At 51.9% G+C, this 24921-nt stretch overlaps 2 protein-coding genes across 12 annotated transcripts in view; one reads left to right on the top strand and one right to left on the bottom strand.

Moving 5' to 3' along the window:
* Positions 1 to 1834: 1834 nt before the first annotated feature.
* ATP1B4 (ATPase Na+/K+ transporting family member beta 4) lies at positions 1835 to 11838 on the bottom strand. Of its 2 annotated transcripts, XM_062584470.1 has the most exons (9): positions 11701 to 11838; positions 11523 to 11587; positions 9104 to 9266; positions 7041 to 7169; positions 6718 to 6822; positions 6143 to 6339; positions 5505 to 5561; positions 4685 to 4780; positions 1835 to 3669 (listed from the first exon to the last, which is right to left on the bottom strand). In XM_062584470.1, exons 2-9 carry the CDS (start codon positions 11583 to 11585, stop codon positions 3508 to 3510), a joined length of 972 nt encoding a protein of 323 aa, XP_062440454.1. In that variant the 5' UTR covers positions 11586 to 11587; positions 11701 to 11838; the 3' UTR covers positions 1835 to 3507. The 2 variants fall into 2 exon arrangements, with proteins under 2 accessions (XP_062440454.1, XP_062440455.1); XM_062584471.1 differs by lacking the exons at positions 4685 to 4780; positions 11701 to 11838 and having other exon boundaries at positions 11523 to 11682.
* Positions 11839 to 13436: 1598 nt separating this feature from the next.
* TMEM255A (transmembrane protein 255A) overlaps positions 13437 to 24921 on the top strand; it is a 31427-nt gene continuing 19942 nt past the window's right edge. The window contains exons 1-3 of one of the 10 annotated variants that reach the window (XM_062584792.1): positions 13437 to 13579; positions 17548 to 17690; positions 22901 to 22963. In XM_062584792.1, the coding sequence (XP_062440776.1) occupies positions 13522 to 13579; positions 17548 to 17690; positions 22901 to 22963 (264 nt within the window). In that variant the 5' untranslated portion in view covers positions 13437 to 13521. Of the gene's footprint in view, positions 13580 to 14367; positions 14645 to 17547; positions 17691 to 19186; positions 19289 to 22900; positions 22964 to 24921 lie in introns of those variants that run through there. The other 9 variants (XM_062584786.1, XM_062584785.1, XM_062584796.1 and 6 more) reach the window with 9 other exon arrangements.

Below are 24921 nucleotides of genomic sequence, written 5' to 3'. Positions count from 1 at the left end.
GTTCCATATCTAAACTGAAGCAAGATAGAAACTAGTTGTTTGCAGCTGAATTCTGCCTCATTCCTAAATAGGTTCACGTTGGTAAGATGAAAGAAGCCTCTTGTTCTTTTCAGCTCTTTGATCCAGCTTGGCAAAAGCCTTTCACAACAAGCGAACTCTGTTTTTCATCTGTGCGATGGTGAGAGATGCCAATTCCACAAACAGCTGGTGGTAGCAGGCAGTGGAAGGAGTGTTTCCTTTACAGCAGGTGTTTGGTAAAGCTACTTAATACTTCATCTGCCTGTGTGTTGAGCCTGCATCTACACCCTTAGGAGGGCACCTTCAGTAATTCACGTGCGTAAAGGAGATAGTCAACAATGATGTTTAAATCACATTAGCATTAAATTTGGGGAAGGGAGATTTCTAAAGAGTTAGCTTTGACGTTAGAGAAATACGTCTGCTTTCAATTATTCTCTCCTTGCTGTGACCAAATTTAAGGTTTGCTGGAATCTAATATAACTGACTTTAACTGCAAATGGGTTCTTGAACCAAGTCCTCTTATTTAGGGGATGTAATTTAATGCTGCTGGACTGGATTGTGTGTTTCAGTTTTGGCTGTCTTGGCCTTTTGTGTTGTACCTTTGCTCTCACAATACTTGATATTCCTGCAAGAGAGATGAATGGCAGATTATTTTGACACTGGCAATTTCTGAATCACAGCTGTCTGTCAAAGCGTGTTGCTTCTGCGCTGCCAGCAGATGGATTCCATCCATGATTTCATGCTCAGGTTCTAGATCAAAGTGTCTTGCATCACTTTGGCAGATTATTTTAGTAAAATGTGGCAATTTCCTAAGTGCATATATATATAAAAAATGTACTAGTTTGGGCTTCAATAGAAGTCAAAAATTGAACCAGCACTTTAGGGTTGTGGCATGAAGAATGGTATATACAGTTCTCTGAATTTGCAAATGACTGTACAAATCTGCTGGAAGCAGCATATGTGTATTACACAATAAAGTTAACTATGATGTTTATGAAGCTTTGTTTAGTGTAAGTAGACATGCATGCAGTTTCTCAAAGCTTTTCCAGTGGGGCTGTCAGCATGACTTGTCTGGGTGTTGGTGTGGAAACCAAAGCTTTTGCTTCTAAATTGCTCATGCTCTTACTTTCCAATTAGTTGATCTTTCTTTACTCATTGGATCAAAGCAGAGGTCCGGTATCTGATAACGCATAGTACTAGCTGCTTCACAGATCCTGCTAATAGGCAGCTGCGGAATAGATACAAATAGAGTTTTGTCCTGTTGTCAGCTGGATAGTTGTTAATTTCATGGCCTGAAGCACGGACATTTTTGTTTCTGTTCAGAATCCTACAGAAATAAAAATGTAGATCCTTGTTTTAAAATAGCTAAAACAGTCGGCAGACTAGGAAACATCTGTGGTTTTAACTCCTTTCTGATGTCAAAGGAAGAGACACTGCAACCACTGCAGTGTCTTCATGGCAAAAGCCAGTTTCTGTTGATCGGAATGTGCCCTTTTGGGTAAGTTGTGTCAATAGAATAATAACATTGCCCAATGCCCGTCAGGAAAAATCGTTCATAAATATCCTCTGTTTCGTATTTTTAATATTTCTTAAAAAGCAGCTTTTGCCAGGCAGTTGTTTCCTGTACCTGCCATATAGTGAAGCTTATTGTATTCAGCTTCTGATCTCTTCAGGCCTAGAAAGTTAATCAAATGTTCAAAATTCAAGGATCAAATTACATGCATCTTTGAAATCCATCCCCTGAGCGGCCAGCGAAGAGGACAAAAATTACCAATTATATCTGTTACACTAGTGGCTTAAGAATGAGAGCATACAGTTGGTTTTACTGTTGTCAGCTTTATTTTTAATACAAAAATTACTTCTTAGAGACTTTAATATAGATACAGAAATTATGGCATATTAAGTATCTGAGCTGGGATGTGGGACAAACACCATAAAGCTCTTGTTTAGTCAGTAAGCAGTATTAGTGAATGTGCTTTCCAATGAATGCAGTATCCTGAAGTGTCCTGCTGTGTTCTCATAACTAACAACACAGAGTATGTTTCATCTGTGGCTCAAATATTTCTTTTTATAAAGAATCAAAACTACTTTAGACTGTCCATAGCTTAAAGGTCTAGAAGTTGAGAATTTTACTGTAGTAGGTGCTGAAATCACTGTAGTGCTTTGCTCTTCTAGAGAATTTTCAAACAAAGGTAGCAAAGGATTTTATAGATAACTGATGACAAATTAAGCCTTGTGACCCCTTTCTGAAATAACCCAACTGAGGAGAGGGAAGAAGGGAGCAAAGCAATGGCTTCCCTGGGGGGCAAGGAGGAAGCCCCAGCTAGAGCACGAGTTTTCTGGCTTTCCGGCCTCTGCTTCAGCCATACGCTTGACCTGCTCTCGACAACAATTCCTCTGTTGCCTGAAATGCTGCCGTCCTGGACGGTTTTCGCTGCTCTTGTTCGTTAGCCTGTCACTTCCACCCAGGGCAGCGGGAATATCTGCTTGGCACAAAGCTGAGGAAGGGCCCAGGAGGGATCCTCCGGGGAGAGATCACTCGAGCGAACATGCTTCATAGACCTTCCGGGCTGATAAACCGATGACCTACACCAAGATCTGCGCTGACCGCCTTAACGATAGAACGATCACGCGTTTTCCTGCGGCTTTCTCGAGCGTTACAACTGTGGCCTCTGCCTTTGGGAAGACCAGCCTTAAAATGCTTGGTGGGGCCTGACAAGCTCCACAGGCACTTCTGTGTCTGAGCGGGGGCCGGAGGCGTCTCCGGCCAGGGAGCGGGGCCAGGGAGAGCACAGCTCCCTTCAGGCCGCCCGGACTGGGGAGCAGAGATTTGCTGAAGTGAGGAGGAGGGAGAGATGCAGTAATCCTCCCAGTTCAGAGGGGAACAGCTGGAAAGATGCTAAAGCAAATGTTTAACACCTTACATGTACTGAACAAGCTGTGTACAATGTTGCAGTCAAAGGTGTCTCTGGTGCTGAAGATCTTAGGAGGGTTTTTCAAGAATTGCCATTTTGTTTTATTTTTTTTTTTAACTATTGCAGGCATAATCCAGAATTTTTGCTGTTTATTTTTTTTAACAAAAATAGTATTAATAAACTACCACCTTGTTAGCTTTTGCCTAAGAAAGGTACATGAGACTATGGCAAAAATTAAAATATAAAGCCAGGAAAAGTGTGTGCCCTTTTGAAATGACCTTATGAAAATAGCATTCATATACTAGGGCTTATATTGAATTAAAACTGAAATGGTATAGCAGGTTCTCTGCCTAGGATATATCTTTAAACTTTTGCTAGTAATAATTTACATTAGATCTTTTAAAATGTGGTTCCTTGCTCAATTACATCTCATTTGTTTCCTAAATATGAACAAAAATAAGTTAACAAATTTCCATGTGTCTCGTTTTCCTAACAGAAGAAATGCTGGCTTTTAGGCTTTAAGAAGGGAAAAGCCTCTGGCTGACGTAAGCTAAGTGCCCAGTGGTCGCAGTGGCTACTTTCCGATGCTGAGTGTGAAGATGATTCGGCCCAGGAAGCGGTCGTTATTGACGTTGTTGACGATACCTTCCCCTTTCAGACTGCACTGGATAGGGACCAAGTTATTCTTCCTCACGTCTGTGAAGTGCATAGCCACCAGTGGGGATGTGTAGTTGACCTGAAAAGAAGGGAGGTCTATTAAGTATAATTTTTAGGGATCAGAAAAGCAGGCAGTGCTCTATCGTGTTCAGTAAGAAGGGGAGTATCTGGTTCACAGTTCTCAGGCATCTGAGCGTGTTGTCTCGCTGCTGTCGGCGTTGCTCCAGACACTGAGGCCGGGCTGTTTTGTGCCTGTCGGAGTGACCGGGGTTTGGACACTTGGGTCTGGCACTGGAACATGCCCCTTGGGGCGTTTGCCAGGAGAAGTACCGCTGGATAACAAGAGTCACAAATACTTTCTTTTTGCCCATTTGAAAAGTTGAGTTAACAGCTTGTGATTAAAAAAAAAAAGAAGTCGTCGTCCGTGGAGTTCCTTCAGATCAGTGCGTCTAAACGACAGGCAGACCTAGCGTTAGGGTGCTGCGGCTCACGCTCAGCCTGCAGCGGCTGCTCTCGCACTAGGAGGCGAAAGGCTGCTGCGTCTTTCGTTTCGGCTTTTGCTGTGAATGTGCGTTACCTCCCACCCCTACAGACTGCTGTTTTGTTTGTTGTACGGAGCTGTACAAACCAGCTCGGACCAAACCAGCATGTTAGATGTGTTAGACTGATGTTAGACAACTCTGTTTCAAGCCACCCAACCTGAAGTGCTTTGGTTCTATGTTTGAAAACAGCCCCATGTTTTTCTTCTCTCACATAACCATCAACTTCCCTAGCACCCCGGGAACATGCTGGTGTTGAGACCATCTTGAGGGAATCAGCAAAATCAGTCTTCGTTTCTAGAAGAAAAATGTCGTTGTTCCTGTGCCAGCAAGAGGCAAGCAGAGTCCCTAAGGAGCTCCCGCAGCTTGTTGGAGACAGAAATAGAGCCCTGGAAGCATCGTGCCCCGCTGCCTTGCTCACTCCTTGTTCGTGTGGCCTCCCTGCCGCCTCCCGAGCTGGCCAGAAATCGCGGCCATACCCTGCGCGGTGACTCCTGCCCGCCTGTCCCCAAGGAGACGTAGCACAGAGCTGCTGCGATGTGGGCTCTTACTTACGTGCGTGATCTTGCCATAGTAGGGGTAGTACATGAGATCAAACGTCCCATTTCCAGGATAGAAGTCCACTGATCTAAGATCACTCTCATTGCCTTTCTGTGATAAAAACAATATATACATACATATATATGTATGTATGTATGTATATTCACATACAGCGCATGGGACACTAGATCTCCTTTGGGGGTAACGCAAAGGAGCTTTATTACCGCCATGCCCGTGTGCAAGCCCACAGCACAGCTGAGCTGCTGCTGCCTCCTTGCGCACAGGGTTTGCTGTGAGAACCAGCTGCTGCCGGAATGAGTCAAAAAGTACCCGTGCTACGATGGTGCAGGCCAGCCTTACAGAATTTGCTGTCCATAAATCTGTCTCGATGCTAAACTGCTTCTCTATCGCTGTCTAAGGGCACCACGTGGCCATAGCCCCAGGCAAGAGGAGTCCTTCCTCGACCGCGCTGCAGACAGCCTGCTGGGCGCTCCGCAGGCAAAGAGGGTCTTGCTGGCTGGGCGCACGTGGCCGTGGGCAGCTCCTGCCCCAGGGCCCCAGCTCCGGGGGCTGCAGCTGCAAGGCCAGCAGAGCCAGCAGCTCCCGCCAGCCTGCATCCGCTGGGCAGCGCTCGAGGGCCAGGCCCTCGGCAGAAACGGGGAGGCGCGTGGCCTCCTTCGCCGTCTCAGCAGAGCAGCTCTCACCGGGGCCTTGGGGCGCTCGTAGCGTTGGGGCTCGTAAGCGCCCCGGGCTAAAACGAGGCCGGATGCCAGAGGGGTTTGTTGGAGGAGGATATTTGAATTTTCTACCCTCCAAACAGGAAGAGAAGCAGTACCTGCACTTTACAGTCCACGCTGACGGGGACCCCAGCACCCGGTCTGTAGCCGATGATCTGCAAAACACAGGACATTCACGCGAATTCACTCGAAACGCGAAGCTGGGCGTGTGGTGCCAAGCATGTGCTGCCTCCCTTCTCCAGGGCTTGTGCTCTTGTGCGCGCCAGTCCCGGTCCTCAGGGCGAAAGTTTGTGCTTCTGGCAAGGGGGCTGCTGCTGGACGGGAGCCTCGAAGGCGGGCAGAGCGCAGGCTCCCCGGGAGAACCGCAGCCAAGACCAGCTGATTCCCAAAATCCCCCTTACATTTATTTTCCAGCAGCATGCACTGAGCTGCCAGGATATTAGACTATTTCAGACTGTTTCTGTTCTATAAATGTACCTGTTACAAAGAGACTGGAGTCGAGGATGCAGCCTCTAAGCTCGGTTCCTCTGGGAGAAGTGGCTGGCACAGGACCTGCCGAGCACTCAGGCCTTTATCAAACCAAACTGAGCAAGTTTTGTAAACATGCATTGCTTGTATTTTCTAGCAGATTTTCTAGCCAGCAGGTTTTGAATCTATAGTTCCCCTTCTCTGGGTCTGAGAATTAGAGTGTCAATGCACAGTCTTAATTTGTTAAGATGTCTGGATTTTTCCGTACCCGGTTCATCTTTAGCAAGATGCAGGGCTGGCCTTTCGAGTAGCCGAACGTCGGATCCCCGATTCCAGAGCAGTTCTGCAGCAGGGAGCGCTTGAACTGGCAGGCCTTCTTCTCCTGGCTCTCGTGGCCCCCCTGGATGAAGTATCGCCCCGCCACACACTTGATATTCTTTTCTTCTTGAACTTTGTCATCGTAAGCTGATGGGAACCAAGAAACTGTCAGTGTTGCTGGGGACTTGCCTGGATCTGTGCTCTCCGAGCACGCCGTCGCGTCAAGGCAGTTGGAAACTCCCGTCTCGACAGCGTCGCGGGGCAGGAGCTCCCGGGATTGCCCTACGAGCCTCGCTCCCCGGACGGGGGTGCTGAGAGCTGACTCGTGCCCCGTGAGGAGACCCACACGCTGCAGGGCTCCTGCGGCTGGCCGCGACCCCCCGCTCGGTGCCCTCGGGGCAGCCCGCGGCGCCGCAGCTCCTCCGGAGACCCCCGCGAGGCTCGGCGGCCCGGCGCCCGCCTGCAGCGCGAAAAGCGCCTCGCAGGGGCTGCGCGGGATCGCGCCGCCGCTCCGCAGCAGCTCACCTTCCAGGAAGCGGTGCATGCTGTCCACGTAGGGCTGCCACGTGCTGCGCTTGGACGCGTTGAAGGCAATGGCGAAGCCGTGCAGGTACGGTCTGATCATGACTCCTGGAAGAGGAGACAGAGCGGGCGCTGGCCCCGACAGCGGCAGAGAGCTGCTCTGGGTTGCAGTTTATTTTGAAGATAGAAGGTACGAAGGGGCAGCGCTCGAAATGGTTGCCCACAGGCTATGAAAAGCCGAAGCCTGCGCATCGACACCGAGGCTGCTGAGACGGAGTGATGAGAGCAGCGGCGAGAACGAGCGCGTGGGGCGGGCGCGCACCCACCTGGCGGGGAGACGCGGTCCCGGTAGGTGGGCGTGTAGGGGCTCAGGGTGAGCAGCATCACGTACATGCAGAAGGCGAACATCCCCGCCAGGCACGTGTAGAAAACCAGGTAGAACAGCAGGATCAAGCCTGCACGGCGGAGAGGGCGCGTTGCAGGCGGTGCGGCCCCGGCCCCGGCGCAGCCGCTCCCGCGGGGCAGCACCGGCCCCGGGAAGCGGGGACGCGGCGGCCCGTGGGCTGGGGCCGCCGGCTGCGGCCCAAGCCCCGTGTCCAGGCCACGGTGTTTATTTTTCCTCTGGCTCCACCCGAGGGCCTAGGTGGTCTCCGGAGAGCGCGGTCCGTGACTAACAGCCAGCGGCTCCGCCAGCGAAGCGAAGCCCTAACGCAAACATTTCCCAGGAGAAAGGCGGCGGCGGGAGCCCTGAGAACGCAGCTGCACGGCCCCGCGCGGCGCTCCCCGGGGCGGCGGCGCTGGGAACCACGGCGCTGGGAACCGTGCGCGGCCGCCACCGCCCCTCCGGACCCGGCTCCTCCGCCGCCATCCCCTGCGCCGCCATCCCCTGCACCGCCATCCCCTCCGCAACCATCCCTTCCACCACCATCCCCTGCACCGCCATCCCCTCCACCACCATCCCCTGCACCACCATCCCCTGCACCACCATCCCCTCCGCAACCATCCCTTCCACCACCATCCCCTGCACCACCATCCCCTCCACCACCATCCCTTCCACCACCATCCCCTCCACCACCATCCCCTGCACCACCATCCCCTGCACCACCATCCCTTCCACCACCATCCCCTGCACCACCATCCCCTCCGCAACCATCCCTTCCACCACCATCCCCTGCACCGCCATCCCCTCCACCACCATCCCCTCCACCACCATCCCCTGCACCGCCATCCCCTGCACCACCATCCCCTCCACCACCACCCCTTCCACCACCACCCCTTCCACCACCATCCCCTGCACCACCATCCCCTCTGCCACCATCCCTTCCACCACCATCCCCTGCACCACCATCCCCTGCACCACCATCCCTTCCACCACCATCCCTTCCACCACCATCACCTCCACCACCATCCCCTGCAGCATCATCCCCTCCACCACCATCCCTTCCACCACCATCCCCTGCACCACCATCCCCTCCGCCACTATCCCTTCCACCACCATCCCCTCCGCCACTATCCCTTCCACCACCATCCCCTCCACCACCATCCCCTGCAGCATCATCCCCTCCACCACCATCCCTTCCACCACCATCCCCTGCACCGCCATCCCCTCCACCACCATCCCTTCCACCACCATCCCCTCCACCACCATCCCCTCCGCCACCATCCCTCCCACCACCATCCCCTCCGCCACCATCCCCTCCGCCACCATCCCCTTCGCCACCATCCCTCCCACCACCATCCCCTCCGCCACCATCCCCTCCGCCACCATCCCCTTCGCCACCATCCCTCCCACCACCATCCCCTCCACCACCATCCCCTCCGCCACCATCCCTTCCACCACCATCCCCTCCGCCACCATCCCCTTCCACCACCATCCCCTCCGCCACCATCCCCTCCACCACCATCCCCTCCGCCACCATCCCTTCCACCACCGTCCCCTCCACCGCCATTTGCTCCCCACAGCACCGGCACAGGGCTGCATGGGCCACTGCTGTTCCTAGCTGCCACCATCACCCCCACAGCCACATGCATCCCCAGCTACCACATGCATCCCCGGCCACCGCCACACTGCAGACTTGGTGCCACCTCCCTCTGAGGCCACCATGCCGCCAGGGCTTGGGGCCTCGCACGATGGACGCTCGCTGCCGGCGGGGGGTGCTGGCCTCCCCCCGGCCCTTTTGGGGAGCCCTTTGGGAGCGCTGCAGCCGCCGGGCCGGCCCAGCCAGCCCGGCCCGTGTGGGCAGCTTTCGCAGGGCCGCGTTGTGCCCCATTAGAAACGCAACTCAAACCGCTGGCGGGAGCGACGGGCGCAAGGATGCTCGCAGGCAGGCGCCTCCGTTGGGGCAAGAAGCGGCAGCGGCCCCAGGAGGAGACCCCTCGAGGCACCTACCCCAGCTGGTGGCTGTCCTCCCCAGGCAGGTCCTCTCCTCCCGGTTCCACAGGAACCGCCTCAGCTCCCCCACCAGCTCCCTCCACGTTTTGCTCCCCATCGCAGCCTGGGGCTCTTCCTTGCCGCCGTGGGGATCCTCTGCTCTCTCCTCACCCTTGGTTTCCTGGAAGAGTTACAGAACACAGCCCCCCGCACGCAAGCTGAACGACTCAGCAGCCAAAAATAAATGCAAAAGCACTTAAGAGCTGGAGATGTTTCAATTTTCCACTTTCCCATCGTCACTCTTGAGTTGGAGAGAGGCAGGTTTTGGCCGCGCTGCCTCGGGACCGTGCAGACCCCGCGGGTCGTCTTTGCCTGGCGCGTGCGTCACTGCAGTCGCGCCAGGTGCTGCCTCCTGCTCCCGGCGGGTGCGGAAACTCCTCGCGTCTCACCTGCGAGAGCAGGGCTGAAAGAAAACCTGCAAGCCGGAGAGTCGTAGCTGTTCCCACACTTCCGCAACGCCTCTTAGCTCGAGCGCACCATTTTCTGCGTTACAGTAGATGACACCAGGTGGCATTATTTAAGAAGTCGTCCAAGTTATTTTTCTTGGCATGTGAGCAAATGTTTAGTCTTTGGAGAAATGCCTGTGCAGTTATTTTTCAATTGCGCCGAGCTCCAGGGAAAGGCATGTCCCCAGCCCGCGAGGGAGCCTGCTTTTGGCCTCGGCCCCAGCGCTGAACACCGGTTTGAACGGAGGCCACGAACACAAGATTCTCAGTACCTGAGTCCTGGCCAAGAGTCGCTCGAGGTGAGGTATGGCAACCGTCCCTAACGGAGCCCCGGAGCCTGGGAAAGCTCTGCGCCGCTCACAGCCGACCGGGCCGCGGGACGGGGCGCAACCCGCGCCCTCGCCAGGGCAGAGCTCCGCGGGCGCCGGCGGCAGGGCTGCGGCGCCCGCGCGCCTCTCCCCGCGGACCCGGCCCGGGACCGGCGCAGAGCCAGGCTTAGGCTCAAGGTCGGATTGTGGGAGAATTAGGTCTGAGTTATCAGAAGGGACGAAAAGCTACAAAATCCGGGCACCTCGCTTCTGACAGCAGCCTGCGCCAAACACAGGCCCCCGCCTGCATCCTGCTTGTGGGTCTGAATGTGAACGGGGTAAAACGTCAGGGAGCAGCAGGAGGCAAGAGCCGAGGGAGCTGAAGCCAGAAGGATGATTTCCTAGGGCTCTCCCAGAACAAACCCATCAATTCAGACAGCTTTCACTCAGGATCTTCTTAATTTTTTTTATTATTATTTTATTATTATTTATTTTAACACCAAAACCCCAAGCAAACCTCATTCCCTAGCTAGACAGAGGGCCCGCAGTGCTGACAGTGCCAAGGTTCGGGCAGGCGGGCTCCACTGGGACCGGACCCTCTCCCTGCCGCCCGAGCTGCGGATCCCAGCTCCCCGGCGCCGGGCAGCAGTGCTGCCCATTGCCCATTGCCAGTGGGTTGCTGGGTCCAGCACTGCCAGGGATAAGGCTTGAGAACGGGATTTGGGTCTTCGTCTCCCCCTTGCCCTAAAGCAAAGGCCCTCACTACAGCCCTGACAAGGTCTCTGCCCCGGGCTCAGGCAGGGAGAGGTGCCTTGCAGTGCCCGTGCGGAGCCTTGCTAGTGCCGAGGGCCCGGGGAACCGGCTGTCTGCAGGCACCTGTTGGTGCTAGCAGTCACAAATGATATATTAATCCCTCACAGCTTGAGGACTGCCCTGGGGGACTCCAAGAAGCAGCCAACAGCTTTGCAGAAACTCTGATTTAAAGGTACCTCTGAATCAAGGGGGGTTTACACTCTGCTCAGATGCACAAATACTCCGAGTAGTGAGCAATGGGGGAAGACTACAGCTTCCAAAGCCTAAAGCAATCTTTCTGCCCCAAATTTGCACCTTGGAGAGCTTAGGCTGGACCTAGAAATGGCATAACCCTGCACCACCCCACTGATCTCCCCAGCGAGAGCAGCCAGCGGCCCCGCCAGCTCTCCAGGGAGCCGCGTGTCTCCTGCAGCTGTTGCCAGAGAAACTCCAGAGCCTCTTGCAGCAAAGCCACAGCCTGGCACCGGGGACCTGCCCGGCACGGACACAGCCTGCGCTCGGGGCCGACGAAACCAGGGCGCTCGGAAAGACTTGGGAGATGGTTAATGGAAAGGACAGAGGATAGTGCGGGTGCCTGGGTTGGCCCGGAAGACCTTCCCGAGAGCCTTTCGAAAGGGTTAAATTAGCTAGATCTGGCCCGCAAGCCCCTCCAGGTGCGTTATCTCTGGCGCTGCCGACTCGTGGAAAGCGCTTGCGCTCTGCCAAAGGACCGAGCAGCACGTCCCAAAGCGAAGCGGCTCTGCCCACCGGGCATGAAGGGAGATACCTGGCAGCATCTCCAGGGGTGGCCAGCGGCCCCCAAAGACTTACGGGCGCCTGGTGGGGGCTCCCGCGCTGGCCCTCTGCTCCGCGGGCGGCGGCGTTCACTTCCATGCCTTGGTGCGAAACGCAGGGAGACACGAGCGTTAGCACCGTCCCCCCGGGCCGCGGCGGGCTCGCGAGCGGAGCCCGCGCCCCGCACACCCCGCCGCCGCCGCCGCACAGAGACCTGCGCTCGTCCGCCGCGGTCGGGACCGGCTCGCACGCGCCGCGTTTCCACCCCAGCCCAGAAGACTTCAGCGTTGAGGAGCGGGTCAAAAAATAACCCGCTCTCGTCGAATCGGCGAGCCCGACGCAACAGGATCCCGCGCCGGGCACGAGGCCCCCGCCACCCGGTGCCCTTTGCAGCGCTCTCGCGGCGTGCCATGCGGCACGGCCGCCCTGCGGAAACCTGCTGACGTCCTACACGGGGAATCTCCGGGCTCGCTGCCGCGCTGGGACCGTGCGTCTGTTATAAAACGCTAGCAAACCGCGAGGCTTTCGCTGGCCGCAGGCAGGGGCCAACGTGTGCTTGTCAGTCACTGCGGGCCCTTGCTCGGCGCTTGCAAAATCTCTTTTGCAGGGAACGGGCAGTGCGAGGGGCAGGTCTATATTTATCGCCTGGAGCTGGGACAGCAGCCAGGGCGGTGCAGGGCCGCTTCGCCAGGCACGGCTGCGTGAGCCGGCCACGGCAGCGAGGGAAAACCCGGCAGGCCCGGCTCACCCGGCCGGCACAAACTCCGCGGGGCCGGCGCCGTGCTCCGTTCGGCTCGCTGCGGTCCGGTGCCGCCGTGCTCTGGGCCGGGGAGGGGGCTGTCAGCGGAAGGGGGGTTTGGGGGTGCCCGTGACGCGGGGGGACGGGGCACGTGCTGGCCCTGCTGCCGGCGGGACGCAGTGTGAGCCAGGACCTCCTCCGGTTCATCTGAGGTGAAGAACCGGCTTCCCCTGGAGGCAGAGTGTTCCTCGGCGTTAATTGATCTGGGCGTTTGTAACCTGCCTCCTGCAACTTTTCCCAGCGTACGCTCTCTCTTTTTTTCCCAGGAGATGCTGGTAATTAGGCTATTACCCCATAAAAGTGTGCATTTCTTTGGAAGTCGAGATAGAATTAGTTTCTTTTGCCTTGATGAAATATGCTTTGGCTTGAAATAATTACATGATTTGCACTTAGCACCTCTCCTACCAGGGCATTACAGTGATTTACAGGCAATTTCGAAGCCTGCTGGGAAGATGCTTTTACCCCCATTTTACAGATGCCACAGGGAGAAACCAGGCGGTTGAGGGCCTGCCTCGGCCGACGGGCGCTTCCGCAACAGCGACACGGGGAGCGGCAGGCGTTAGCGTGCGAGCAGGGGCCCCAGGGCACCGAGAAGCCGGCAGCGGGGCCGGTTTCCCCAGCGGCGTAACCGGAGCTATGGGACCCGCAGGGACGAGGGCTGCCGCTCCGCTGGGCGAGCCGGACAGGCACCACCTCGGCTCCGCCAGGCGCCAGGAGGGCCGCAGGGTCCCCGCGGCCGCCGAGCCGGGCTCGGGCGGGTGGCTGGTGCGGCCTGGGCGAGCGGCAGGCGCCGCGGGGGGACCCGCCGCCGGGGCCGCCGGCCTCCGCCGCCTCTGTGCGGGCTGCGGGGGGCCGCGGAGCCTCTCGCACTCCCCGCGCCCGCCTGGCTCCGGGGCCAAATCCCTGCCCCGATCCGCGGCTCATCCCCGCGCCCGCGCTCGCCAGCCCCGCCTCGTCGCCACGGCCGCTGCGGCGGCGGCGCCCCGCGCCCGCCCCGCCGCCCTCCCCCGGCGCGGCGGCAGCAGCGCCCCCGGCGGGGGCCGCCCCCAGGGCCCGGCGCCGCCCGCAGGGGCGGGCCGGGGCGGGCCGGGCCGTCACCGCCGCCGCCGCCTCAGCGCCCGCCCGCCGCGCGCAGGCGCCGCCGCCGTGGCCTGGCCGTGGCCCGGCGGGCTGCGGCGGGAGCGGGCGCGGGCTGAGGCAGGGGCGGGAGCGGGAGCGGGCGCGGCGGCCGGCGCCATGCGGCAGTCCCTGACTCAGCAGCGCCCGGGCGGCATCGCCCTGCCCGACTCCGTGGGTAAGCCGGGGCGGCGGGAGGGCCGCGGGCCCGGGGGAAGGGGCGCGGGCTGCCGGCCGGGGCCGCCATTTTGGGTGGGCGCCGCGTCGCTGCCGGGGCGCGGCCGCGGGGCAGCGGCGTCCCCCGCGGGTGGCGGCGCCGCCGCCGCGAGCCCGCGCCGCCGGCCGGCTCCCGCCCGCGGCCGCTGGGGCGCCTGCGGCGGCGGCGGCGGCGGCGGCGGCGGCGGCGGCGAGGCGCGTCCCGCGGGCGGGGTGCGAGCGGGGCTGGCGCGGCCGCGGGCGCGGTGCCTCGCGCGGGGCTCCCGCCGCCGGGCTCGGCGGAGAAGCCCGCGGTGTCCGCGTGTGCTCCTGGCTTCCTGTCTCCTCGTAGTGGGAACGAAGCGCAGTTAAACCTGGGGCAGAGCAAAGGATCCGCTCTCCCAAACCTCTGAAGTCTTCTGGAAAACAGAAGTGCCGCAGCCTGGGTTTTGGAGGGGGTTGCGCACGGCAGCTGTAGCAGGCTTGAAGTGGAAGTGGTCTGTGGGACGCCCGCACGCAGTTCGCGTGCCGCTGTGGTGAAGTAACCAGCCGGATTAACCGCAGAGCTGCCGCCCGTGACCCTGCCCCGCAGGGCGAAAGGCCGCTCTGCGGAGCGCCCGGCGCGCTCGCGCTCGCGCTGGGGCGGGCGCCCCGAGCCCCGGCGCCGGCCGCCGGCGGAGGGCCGCTCGCGTCGCGTAAGCGCAGAGGCGGCAGAAGCCGCAGCCTCCTGGAAGCGTCGCTCGGCTTTTCCTTCGTGCGAAAAGCGACGCCGGGCTGAGAACCGGAGAGGAGCGCTGCCGAGTCGGTGGGGAATGCTTTCGGGCACAAATCAGTGTTGAGGTGGATGACTTTCGAGGGTGGCTGTTCAGCACGTTATTTAAAGCGGTTATGAGCGGACACACTGAGTAAGACCCAGGGTACGCTGAACAGCTGCAGGATCCCGTGCGGAAGCGCAAAAAGCACTTTCTTAACATACACGTAATAAAAAGCACGTTTTCCAAGAAAAGCAATGATACGGTTAGTGTCCAGATACGGAGACGAAGTGGAGGTAATCACATTTTACATTATTTTTTTTTATTTGTTCAGATCTGCAATAAAAAAAAAATTAATCTCTCCTTGTAAGATAAAAAAAAAAAAAAAAAGCTCTCATCAATTTTCTATATGAAAACCTTTGTTTCACTTCTTAATTGTATGTTGGTATGTGTCAGTTATGAGCTAAGAAATAATACAGAAGTTAGGAATGTGGAAAACATGATTGTTCTGAAACAAGTACAGAATACATAAATAGCATTTTGAGTTTCTTATTTTGAAGCATTTTCCTGCAGAAATATTGTTAGAAAATTTACATTTTACTGAAAGCTAATTCTGAGAAAAACAGCATTTCTTGTAGTTACTCATTGCAATTTTTAAAGCATCTCTCATGGAAAATGAAAAAATATCAGTTTATATGTGTGAAGTCAGTGCTCATGTATACTTTACACTCATTCAGACTTGTTCTGCAGGGTTATTTTACATAGTACACAAACATCTGCACACCCACGTAGCCTAACTGTAAGGAATTCAAGCCGTGCAAGGAACATATGGCTGTTTTTTTCTTATTTTCTGCTCATTTTCCAGCCAGACTGCTCCAGTAACCAGAATTTAGGTCATCTGTGTAAGCAAGACTTGCTCTTTCTTTCTTTCCCTTTAAAACTGATCTAAAGAGTGACAACTTTTTTCCCCCGATTGCCTGAATTTTGCTCAGCTAAACCTTAAGTTTTAACGCTTTGGAACTTAAGACATTTATGAGACATTTTCTGGAGAATTGCACAAACCATATTTTAGTGTTTGGGAAGTAATACATGCAGAACAGTCTGTTGTTTTGATGAATTAAGTACTTTAAAAGTTTATCTTTAATATTATTAACTTACTTGACAGATTTAACAGAATGAAAGGATTAACCCCAAATGCAACCTTAAGTATCGTTAAACAATTCGGTACATTCATCTCCATCCTGTAAAACAAAAAGTTACATGAAGAACTAAGGAGTGCTGATGCAATATATGGCCTAGATTTTAAGGGTACTCTAGCAGTTGTTTGAAATAATTTTTTTATTTGAAATTAATAACTCGCTATTACCGATTCCAGATGAGAACTGACTAAGCAGTTGCAGACTCTGTCTTTAGATCTTGTGGTATCCTTGAACTGCAGTTACAGCTGTGCTCAAGAACATAAGCAAAAGGTTTATAGGTGGAGAACCTTCCTTCTAAAGATACTGGTCAGTCTAAAAGGATGTTACTTTTATCTACAAGCCTTCTCTTGCCTTTTATCCTCTCGTGGTGGGTTGTTTGGGTTTTAAGCTTGTTTAGGACCTGTCTGTGTTTCCAAGCTCTTCCGCTTCATGCAGGTCAGATGACCCAGCCTCACGCTGATTGCCAGCCCGGTTCATCACCGGCACGGCGAGGGAGCGCTCCTGCGAGCGGCACAGCTGGCAGGCCGGAGAGGCTGTGGAAGCAGGAGTGTTTGTGCTTTATCCTGGGAGAGTTGTCCCTGTAGAGGAAGGGAAATATTTTGCACCATGTGTGTCCGTATGACTGTGTCAGTGTAGCTATTACAGTGAAAATAAAAGCTCTCTATATAGCTTTACTGCAAATGTGTGCAGACCCTAAAGAAAAGCCTGTGAGCCGCTGGGATGTACATCTTCAAGACAGAAAGCTGCCTAGTAGGGCCTGACATGTCTTCTTTTGGGGAAATTTGGAGAAGGCGATGATCTTTGACTTGGCCTAATCTTTCATGCTTGCCTTGCAAAGTTAGCAGTTTCTTTGTACTGATGTTTTGTCTTGCCACATATAGACTGTCAACCCTTGGATGCCTCAAATGGGGGTTCCCCAATATAGTTTGCCTTAGGGAATGTGCTAAACAGCAGTGGAAGCATCTCCTACTGTTGGACCACAGCTGTGCACTGCTTTGAAATAGCCTGGTAGTGTGCACGCCACTTGGGAACTCCTGGGCTGGGAATCACCTTTGCTGTTTGGATGCTTTGGAGAACCACGAACTGCGGGCTGGGATTCAGAATAGCCCTGGCAGCTCACAGGGAGCATGCACAACCCCAGGAGTGTTAGAGGGACCATTCCAGTCTGTTATTCTGCCGGCTGCACTTGCTTGTGCTGGGCTGTGTTTACATAGTGTGTGAAATAAAATCAAAAGGATTGTTTCACAAAGTGATTTAAAGATCACAAAATATCCACTGAACAAACACCTCTAAAGATATTGCTAAGTGTAACATCACAGCCAGCTTCCCTTCTGGGCTGATGGAATTGCTACTTTATATTTATGCTCATTTGGGAGATCTATAAATAGATTTTTAGAAAAGCTAGAATTGGGCATCTGTATATCAGCTTCACTAATCCACAAGTTAATTATTCAGAGAGTGTATAAAAATACTTAGTCCTTGCTGTAAGTAGAGATTGATGCCATAGGAGGAGGAGAAGTGATTGTTAGTGGTGGTGTCTTATTTACACAGAAAAATATGGATGTCATATGATATAGTTAAAGCCAAAGTTTCCCCCTCAAAACAAGTTGTGTGTAGTGTGGCTGTTTAGCTTGATGTAAGCAGACAGATCAGAAAAGTAGTAAGTGCCTAGGTAATACTTCTTATTGGCTTAATTGTCCCAGACAGGAGGGGCCTGGGAGGCTCCTTTGTAACCAAATGAGCTTTGCAGATTTACAGTTCTTGAGGCTCTCTTATTCCGTATCAGAGCAATGATAAATAATTTGGAATTCAGATGCCCTGACAGAGGTTGATAAAACATATAAGTAAAGGTGAGAAGTGGGAGCCAAACAAAAAAATATTCTCAGATTACAAGAAAGGAAATTCAACATCATGTGGTTGGCGGTGGGAGAAGAATTTTGAGATACCGTGACTGACCCCAGATGGAATTAGCAAATTGTGTTGTGTATGTGTGTTTTTAGGGTCGTTCAATAGAAGAAAGAGAAATTCCCTCTACGTAACTGTGACTCTCCTCATTGTGTCAGTATTAATTCTAACGGTGGGCCTAGCTGCTACAACAAGAACCCAAAATGTGACTGTTGGAGGTTATTACCCAGGGGTTATTGTAAGTATAGAACTCCTAGGTAGGTCTAGAAAACTTATTGCCTACAAAGTCCCTTGTAATGCTGCAAATGTTATAAAGGATGATCGTGTCCTGAATATTAACATCTGCTCAGCTACTTCATTGCCATTTGATTTATTTGATTTATTATTATTTTGCACCTGCTGCTCATTCCCATGCAAAAATCCCATTCAGTCAAGTGGCAGTTTCCTCTGAGCTTGGTCATGCTAGCAGTGAGGCAGATAAATTGATTTAATGTCAGCCAAAACAACCTTAGAACATTTTGTTTTCACAAATCAGACTAAGCCTAGAAGTAAGGAGAAGAAAGATCATAGATGCCAAGAACAGTTGGGAACCCAGGTCTTGAAATGCAGCCTGTATGAGTTCATGGTCATAAAGTTTACTTACAGAAATACTTAATGATTCGGGGTCTCTGAGGAGGACTACATTAATAAAAGCTTTGGCAACTTGCTGAAAGAGACTGCATAGCAAAGCTACTGTCACATCGATTTTTATTAACAAGTGAAAATGGGAAAGGAAGATCTTGTAGCTTCAAATGACTTTAAATTAGAGAAGACAACTGGTGCCCAGCCATCCTGCCGTTGGACATACAACCTTCTGCAGAAGCACTTGGAGAAAGTACATTATGCCTTTCCCCCAGCCCAGAACCAGCCCTTCTGCACATGTGCACTGCTGTACTTCTGCATTAGCAGAGATCTAACACAAGCTGGAAAGCAAGTCCTGGTCTGAGGAGTCCTCAGAAGGAACCACAACAAGGACCGACTGCAGGCCAGATTAGCTGTCTTAGCAGGTTGGCTGTAACTGCAGCCTGCAGGATAGAGGCTCCTGTTTAACAGCCATGGAGTATTGTGCACGTAGGTTTGCAGTCTGGAAGTTGGAGGTTTAAAGCCAGTCCAAGTCACTAGGTGGAAGGTTTTCCTGTCTTACATTTGTCCAATTTATTTACCATGGATTGCTCATCTCAAGGAGGTTTATAATTGTCTGTGGATAAGGTCTTCTGTGACTGAAGACAGGCACTTTACAGCCATTAGTTTGGAAGCTTCGTTATGGACTGTTTTGTCTGTGGCCAGAGGATTGCTTTTCTGGCTTGTCACAGTACCTCCTGCATTTAGGGTATATGTGGTTTCTTTTTTTTTTTCTTTAAGAGAAAATACAGAAGGAAGGTGTTGAGAAGGATGACAAGCTGTCTTCAAACTCTCACTACTTATCCTATGCCTCGCCAACCTCGGCTGAATCTCATGTTTCAGAGCAGATCCCACAGACTGATGCAGATGGGTAGAGCCTGTTGTTCACATCCTCTTGACATCTCACTAGCTATTTATACTCTGAGAACGTCAGCATCGCTTACGGTTTTGTAAGAGACAGAATCGGCTCAAGGAATTCATGAATTTGTGGACTCAGGAACAGTGTTGATTTGCTTACTTTTTTTCAGAGTCAGCCTGACTATTTGCGATTGTAGGCTTGTCACCAAATTACTTCTCGCAATTAGTTTGTTAGTCTGCTGGGTGGAAATCTGTGATGACCTCATCTGCCTCCCTGCACAGGAAAAAAATTCAGTCTGCTGCTGGATGCTTCAGCAGGTACTTAAAATAGCTGATGTTTTGTAACAAACTGGGATTTCTCCCTTTACTGTGGAAGAAGAGCCTGCTGTGAGACACGAGTACACAGTTGTGCCTGAACACAGGAACAGCCCCAGAGAAGCAACTCCATTTGAGTATTGTCACCCAAAAGTTTGCATGAATGTCAGGCCACCAATGATTTTTTAGTGATGTTACTGTTAGTACCCCATATTAGTAAGGAAAAGATTTCTTCTTGCGTGGAGTAGACTCACAGAACAGGATAGTCTCGTAGAATTTCAGTTGTTCTTGTGGAGGGATTGTGGTCCTGTTCTGCCATTCTGCATGTTGGTTTCTGTAGGATGGTATGAAACTCTACTGATCTCATGTTCTCCAGAGGGAGTATTATTTTCATATAATTCTCTAGGAAGTTCAGAAATTCCCCTGAAGCTACTCTAGTATTACCCATTAAGAGACCTGCTCAGCCCTTCCTATAGCTTAGTGCCTCTCAGCCAAGGGTCTCAAAGTGTTTTGAGTAAACAGGGCAATAGGCTCTGTACAGATCACTACCCAAAGCTGGAAGGGGCATAGTGGTCTGTGGTCCTGTGGCAGATCTGTGGCAATCTGGATTATATGCAGATTAGCCTGCACGTGATGCCGCCTTGCATAGGTGCTCTGTGTTGCACACCTAGCTGGCATGGGCCCATCTTGGGGGGAATAGCAGATCCGTACTGGGCCATGAAACCTCCAGGATGTCTTATAGCTGTCGTGCCTAGTGCACCATTGTTTCTTCCTCCGACTTGCATGCTTTGGGTGAACACCTACTAGCAACGGCATGCAAGGAGGAAACATGCAGAAATAGTTGCCTGATGCTGGGGATCATCTTCCCAGGATGTTGCTGAGGATGAACAGAAAAGATTTAGCAATCTAATTTAGAACTGGTCCTGGAGACCTTCCACAGATTATTTATTTATTTATTTATCTGTACAAACAGTGCAGGGAGACCTTCACCCCCTGACTGCTGGCTGACACCTTCACAACTACTTCTGTGGGCACCTAAGTTGCACTTCCATGAGAAATAACATATCTATGGCAGGATAGATGACCTGGGCCTGGAAGTGCAGGCTGCAACAGTGATGCTTTGCAGACAAAAGTAACAGGCGCAGAGGTCAAACACCCCTATGGGAGTGAGGCTCACAGACTGAGAGATTAATTTGAAAATCTTGCTTCTTTTTAAGTAATAACTTAAAAGTTCTTTCCTTCTGTTGTGAGTCTAAGAAAAACATTCTTCAATACTTTTCCTCATAGCTTTGGGCTTCAATAACTCTTTTCTTGCTGTATATAATGGAAGTAGAGCTTCCAGCTGCTGCAGAGACTACCAGATTTTGTGCAGGTCTGTGCAGTACAGACAGATGCAGAAATGGGACAGGGCCTCTCTGGAGGCCCCAGACAGAACAAGGCTCACAGTGAAGTCTCCTCTGCGTTGTCTTGTGAAAGGCTGTTCATGAGAAGTGTGTGCTGCCTCCAGGTTCAGCTTCCCGCATCAGTATAAATGACTGACCTTTCTTAGGCTGTGGCTGGCAAAGCTCTTCTGTAATGATTCCTTATTAAATGTATCAGCCTGAGGCTTTACTGTGGAAAAGCACATTCAGTTGGATCCTCTGCGTCTTTTGACGGACTTCTCAGGGGATCATCTCCACCAACAGATAGCAGCGATACAAGTGGTGCAGATAACAAAGGTCCCTTTGTCCCATCAGTGAAAAAACACATGTTTTTTTCCCTTTAATGCAGGATGATTCCACTGATGTATTTGGTCTTTTCCTGTTGGATGTATAGTTTCACTCCAGTTCTTTTATCTTGAATTATCTGTCTTTCACCTTTTGATTTGTGCTGCTCTGAATCACTATGTGGAAGTTTCTCCAAATGTGTTGGATCAAGCTCAAAAGGCACAAAATAGTTTTCTTCAATGTTTGCCTTAGATGCATTTGTAGCCAAACAGCTTTTCTGCTACTAAACACCACCGGGCTAAAAATAGTACCTGGATCCATGTTGCTGTTAATGCCTGGATCTCCGAGGTTTTGGTCTGTAAAAATCCCATAACCTGTGGAAGGTGGGGATAGTTGCTTGTCCAAGCTGAGCAAAAGAATAATAATGGAAGATCAGCCATATTAATAAGGGTCTTGCCCAGAAGCATTGGCAGATTAATCTGAGACTGTTCAGCAATGCCGCCAGCTCTCTGCACCTGTCTGCCTGCTGCCACAGTGTTGAGCAGTGTCTGGCTTCATTGCTATGCTGCACACCACGGTGGTTAAACAGCCCCTGGTGTGGGGACAGCGGTGTCTGAGAGGAGTGCAAGGCAAGCAGCTGGGAAGCAGCAGCTCCGATGGGCTGCTCTGCTTTGATCCTGTGCTGTTTGAGTCAACACCCATTACTGCTTTTGGCACTAGCACCAGATATCACAGAGCTTAAGCAGAGTGGGAGAAGATTTAAGTCCAGCTTCTCACGGTGTCTGTGTCTGCTAATCTGTGTGTGTTTTTGCTTGTTAATACTGGATTTGTTAAACCTTTGTTTCCCATTCCTGGATCTTAGCACATCGATTCCAGGTTAGCTGGCCCATTCTTGAATCACTGCAGCTTGTTTTCTGCCTTATTCTGCTGCTTTAGAAGTGGCCAGTTATTTAGCATCCTCATCCAGATCTTCTTCACCTCTACTGGTTTATCAAATGGATGTGTAGGCTGCTTAATGTGAACAACAGCAATTGTAGGACTTCTTCAGCATTTCTCAGTTTGCTGACCCATGGAAGCAGAGATGCATATCCTATATGCTTATCAAAGACCTTTCTAGTTGTGACAGTTACAGAAGTACTTCCAGAGCTTCCCTTGTGGTCAATGATTCCTGGTTAAAATCCTTGTTTCTGGCCTGATTGAGGTCTACTCTGTCCTAGAAACATCTCCAGTGTAGCTAATAGTTTAAGATTTTGGAGATAGAGAATGGGAAATTGCGCTCCTAACTGACTTCACTGAGCTGAAATAAAAACAGAATTGCTAGTTACAGCAGCAAGAAAAGATGCTTTTGCTGGACAAGATCATTCTGTTCAGTGGACTAGTGTGAATCCTTCCGGTAAAAGACCCTGATGGTAGGACTTCCCCTCCCTGTAAATGCAAGGAGGGTGGAAGAGGCAAGTGATTGCTAAATCTTTTCCCATTAAGAAATTTTCTTGAGCTGGACATTAAGTGGTTGTGCATGCCCTTGGTGTGGTCACTAGTGGCTGGTCCTGCAAACACTAGTGCTATGGTACAGCTAGGTTCACATGCAGAAGCTTCTGAGTGTTTGTGGAGTTGTTCCAAAACAGCAACACACATTTTCATCCATCACTCATTTCTCAGCATTAATGGGGAGGGGAGTGAATTAAAGTTTATCCTTTTGGTTTTTGCACATGCTTTTAGTGTCATATAAGTGATACACTTGGCAGTTCTAGCTAGTGAGAGACTCCACTGATTTTCTTGCTGAAGGAAGAGTGCTCACACATTCACAATATGTTCTTTTGCTGCTTCTGGATTTAATTGTGTTCTGTCTGCATGTGAACTATGTTGGATATCTTCCTGATTTAAATGCTAACAATATGTTGTTTTTCAGCTTGGTTTTGGGTCATTTCTTGGAATAATTGGATCAAACTTGATAGAAAACAAAAGGCAAATGGTAAGTTCATTAATTATGTAGACTTTTTGAAAAAAACCTTGACCATAACTCAAAGAGATTTTTTTTATAAAGAAGGAGTGTTGTTCTTTCTCCTAATCCTTCCAGGCTGATGTGATATAGTTCTTGAGAAGTAGAGATGGTTTCTGACAGCCCAAAGAGAACAAGATTGTTAACCTTGACATTTAAGTTTTGAAAAACATTCACGTACAAAGTGACTATACGCAGTCTCATTGAACTCAGTGGGATCTTTCAGGGGTTCAAGTTAGAGTGTTTGAGATTCCCAGAGTACTCAGCACTTCATAGGCTTGTGCCAAGTTCTTTTTGTGTAGAGCTGTTACAGCATGAGATACATAATATGTTAAATAAGATTAATATTTTTATTTTTAAATCCTTTTAAGTAAGTTTCTGGCTGTTTGATGCTCTGCAAAAATTGCTTTTGGCTACTTTCTACTTGAAGAAAGGGTAGGAAAAAAGATCTAGCAGGTGGTGTAAAAATCAGTCCCACAGAGTGGAGGTGAAAGTCCGTACAGGGCCCAGCAGAAAGCCACTTGTGTACTTAAAGGGGTCTCTGCTTTAGACGTGTCTAGAGAATAAGTCACTGAGGTATTAACATGATGAAAAGGCTGAAGCATGGTGTAATTGGGAGGCAACAAAGTTCCTCAGCACTGCTGATAAGCGTGTGTGTTCCTGGTCCTTGTTTCCAAACACCTCTTGAAATGGGAAGCAAGACCTAGAGACTGTGTGCTGTAATGCAGCAGTTGTGAGTGTGAAAAGCATAGAAGATGGTGGCTAGAAAAGATACTTTTATCGTAACTCTCATAGCAGCCCTAGGGCAAAGAAACATCTTGTTGCTTCAGTGTTCTTGCTTTGACGGCACCTCTGCACTCGTTCTTCCCCCAGCATGCTTCTGCCTATGCACCAGTTACAGTTAGCAGGTCGTATTTGGAAGGAGTTGGCAGCACACATGGTGGGTGCTACGTGCATGACCTGCCGTGGCCTTGGCTGCGCCCTGCTCATCACCAGGAAGGGGCCCGGGGGCTCCGCGTGGGTGGCTTCAGTTACTGCCTTGTCCCCGCCTCCCTGCCCAGCTGCCAGGCAGGCATGGGACAGAGCCCAGCTCTCTGTCCAGAGCTCACAGGAGGGTGCTGGCACCCTTTACTCCAGCCCAAGGGTGCCAGAACGACCGCCTGGCGTTGTCACCGCTGCCTGCGGACGTCCCTGCCCCTGCCTCTGGTTCTCTCCTCAGCCTGTGAGGAGGGTTTCACACGATGGAGCTGGGCAGCAGCTGTCTAGGCAGCTCTGTGTGGAGTCACGCAGGACTCTGCTGTCCCGTCCCATGGGGGCTGGCTCTGGGTTGTGACCAGCAACATTCAGGAGGGGAGCAGGTGGTCAGTGGATGTATGATATCACAGAAAATAGATGAGACCAGCACTGTTGACTTGATTTAATCATAACTGAGCTTGTGCTGAGGTGTGAGGGACAGAGCTGGCCCAGGTTAATGCTTTTGGCAAGCACAGAGGATGTGTGGACATGGCTAGGTCTTTGATGAATCCAGAAACATCTTGCAGATGTTTCACAACCCCCTCCTCTTCCTGCCCATGCCTGAACTTAGTGGCTTGAGGGTGTTGGTAACAGGGCTCAGTGTGGGGGAAAGCTTTTGAGGGAAAACTATTAAAAAAAAAAAAAAAAAAAAAAAAAAGGTGTGGGCAGAGAGAGCTCGAAAGAGGCTGGTAGCTAGCAGTTACCACAGGCTGTTGAACTTATGCTTTCGTAGCCAGTCTTCTCTGCTCAGCTGGCTGGAGGCAGTGTGTAGGGATGTTCAGTCCCGCTCCTGGAGAGCTGTGTGGACCTGCCTGGCTCCTGTCTTGACGTGGCTCACCCCTGAACAGCAGCTGCCATCTTCCTCCCCAGTGATTACCCTGTCCTTTGGTACAAAGATTCTTGAAGCCTGCCTGGTA

This window comes from Rhea pennata, chromosome 11, assembly GCF_028389875.1.
Source record: "Rhea pennata isolate bPtePen1 chromosome 11, bPtePen1.pri, whole genome shotgun sequence".
In the NCBI taxonomy this organism is placed as follows: Eukaryota; Metazoa; Chordata; class Aves; order Rheiformes; family Rheidae; genus Rhea; species Rhea pennata.
The sequence above is the reverse complement of the archived record's forward strand: the minus strand, read 5'-3'. Positions and strand labels throughout refer to the sequence as shown.

Excerpts from the sequence above, each read along its gene's own strand:
- ATP1B4 (XM_062584470.1), bottom strand. The coding sequence starts at position 11,585 with ATGGAAGTGAACGCCGCCGCCCGCGGAGCAGAGGGCCAGCGCGGGAGC. Across the intron at positions 7,170-9,103 it reads GAGGACAGCCACCAGCTGGG|GCTTGATCCTGCTGTTCTAC; the intron begins GTAGGTGCCTCG and ends TCCGCCGTGCAG. Across the intron at positions 3,670-4,684 it reads ACTATGGCAAGATCACGCAC|GTCAACTACACATCCCCACT; the intron begins GTAAGTAAGAGC and ends CCTTCTTTTCAG.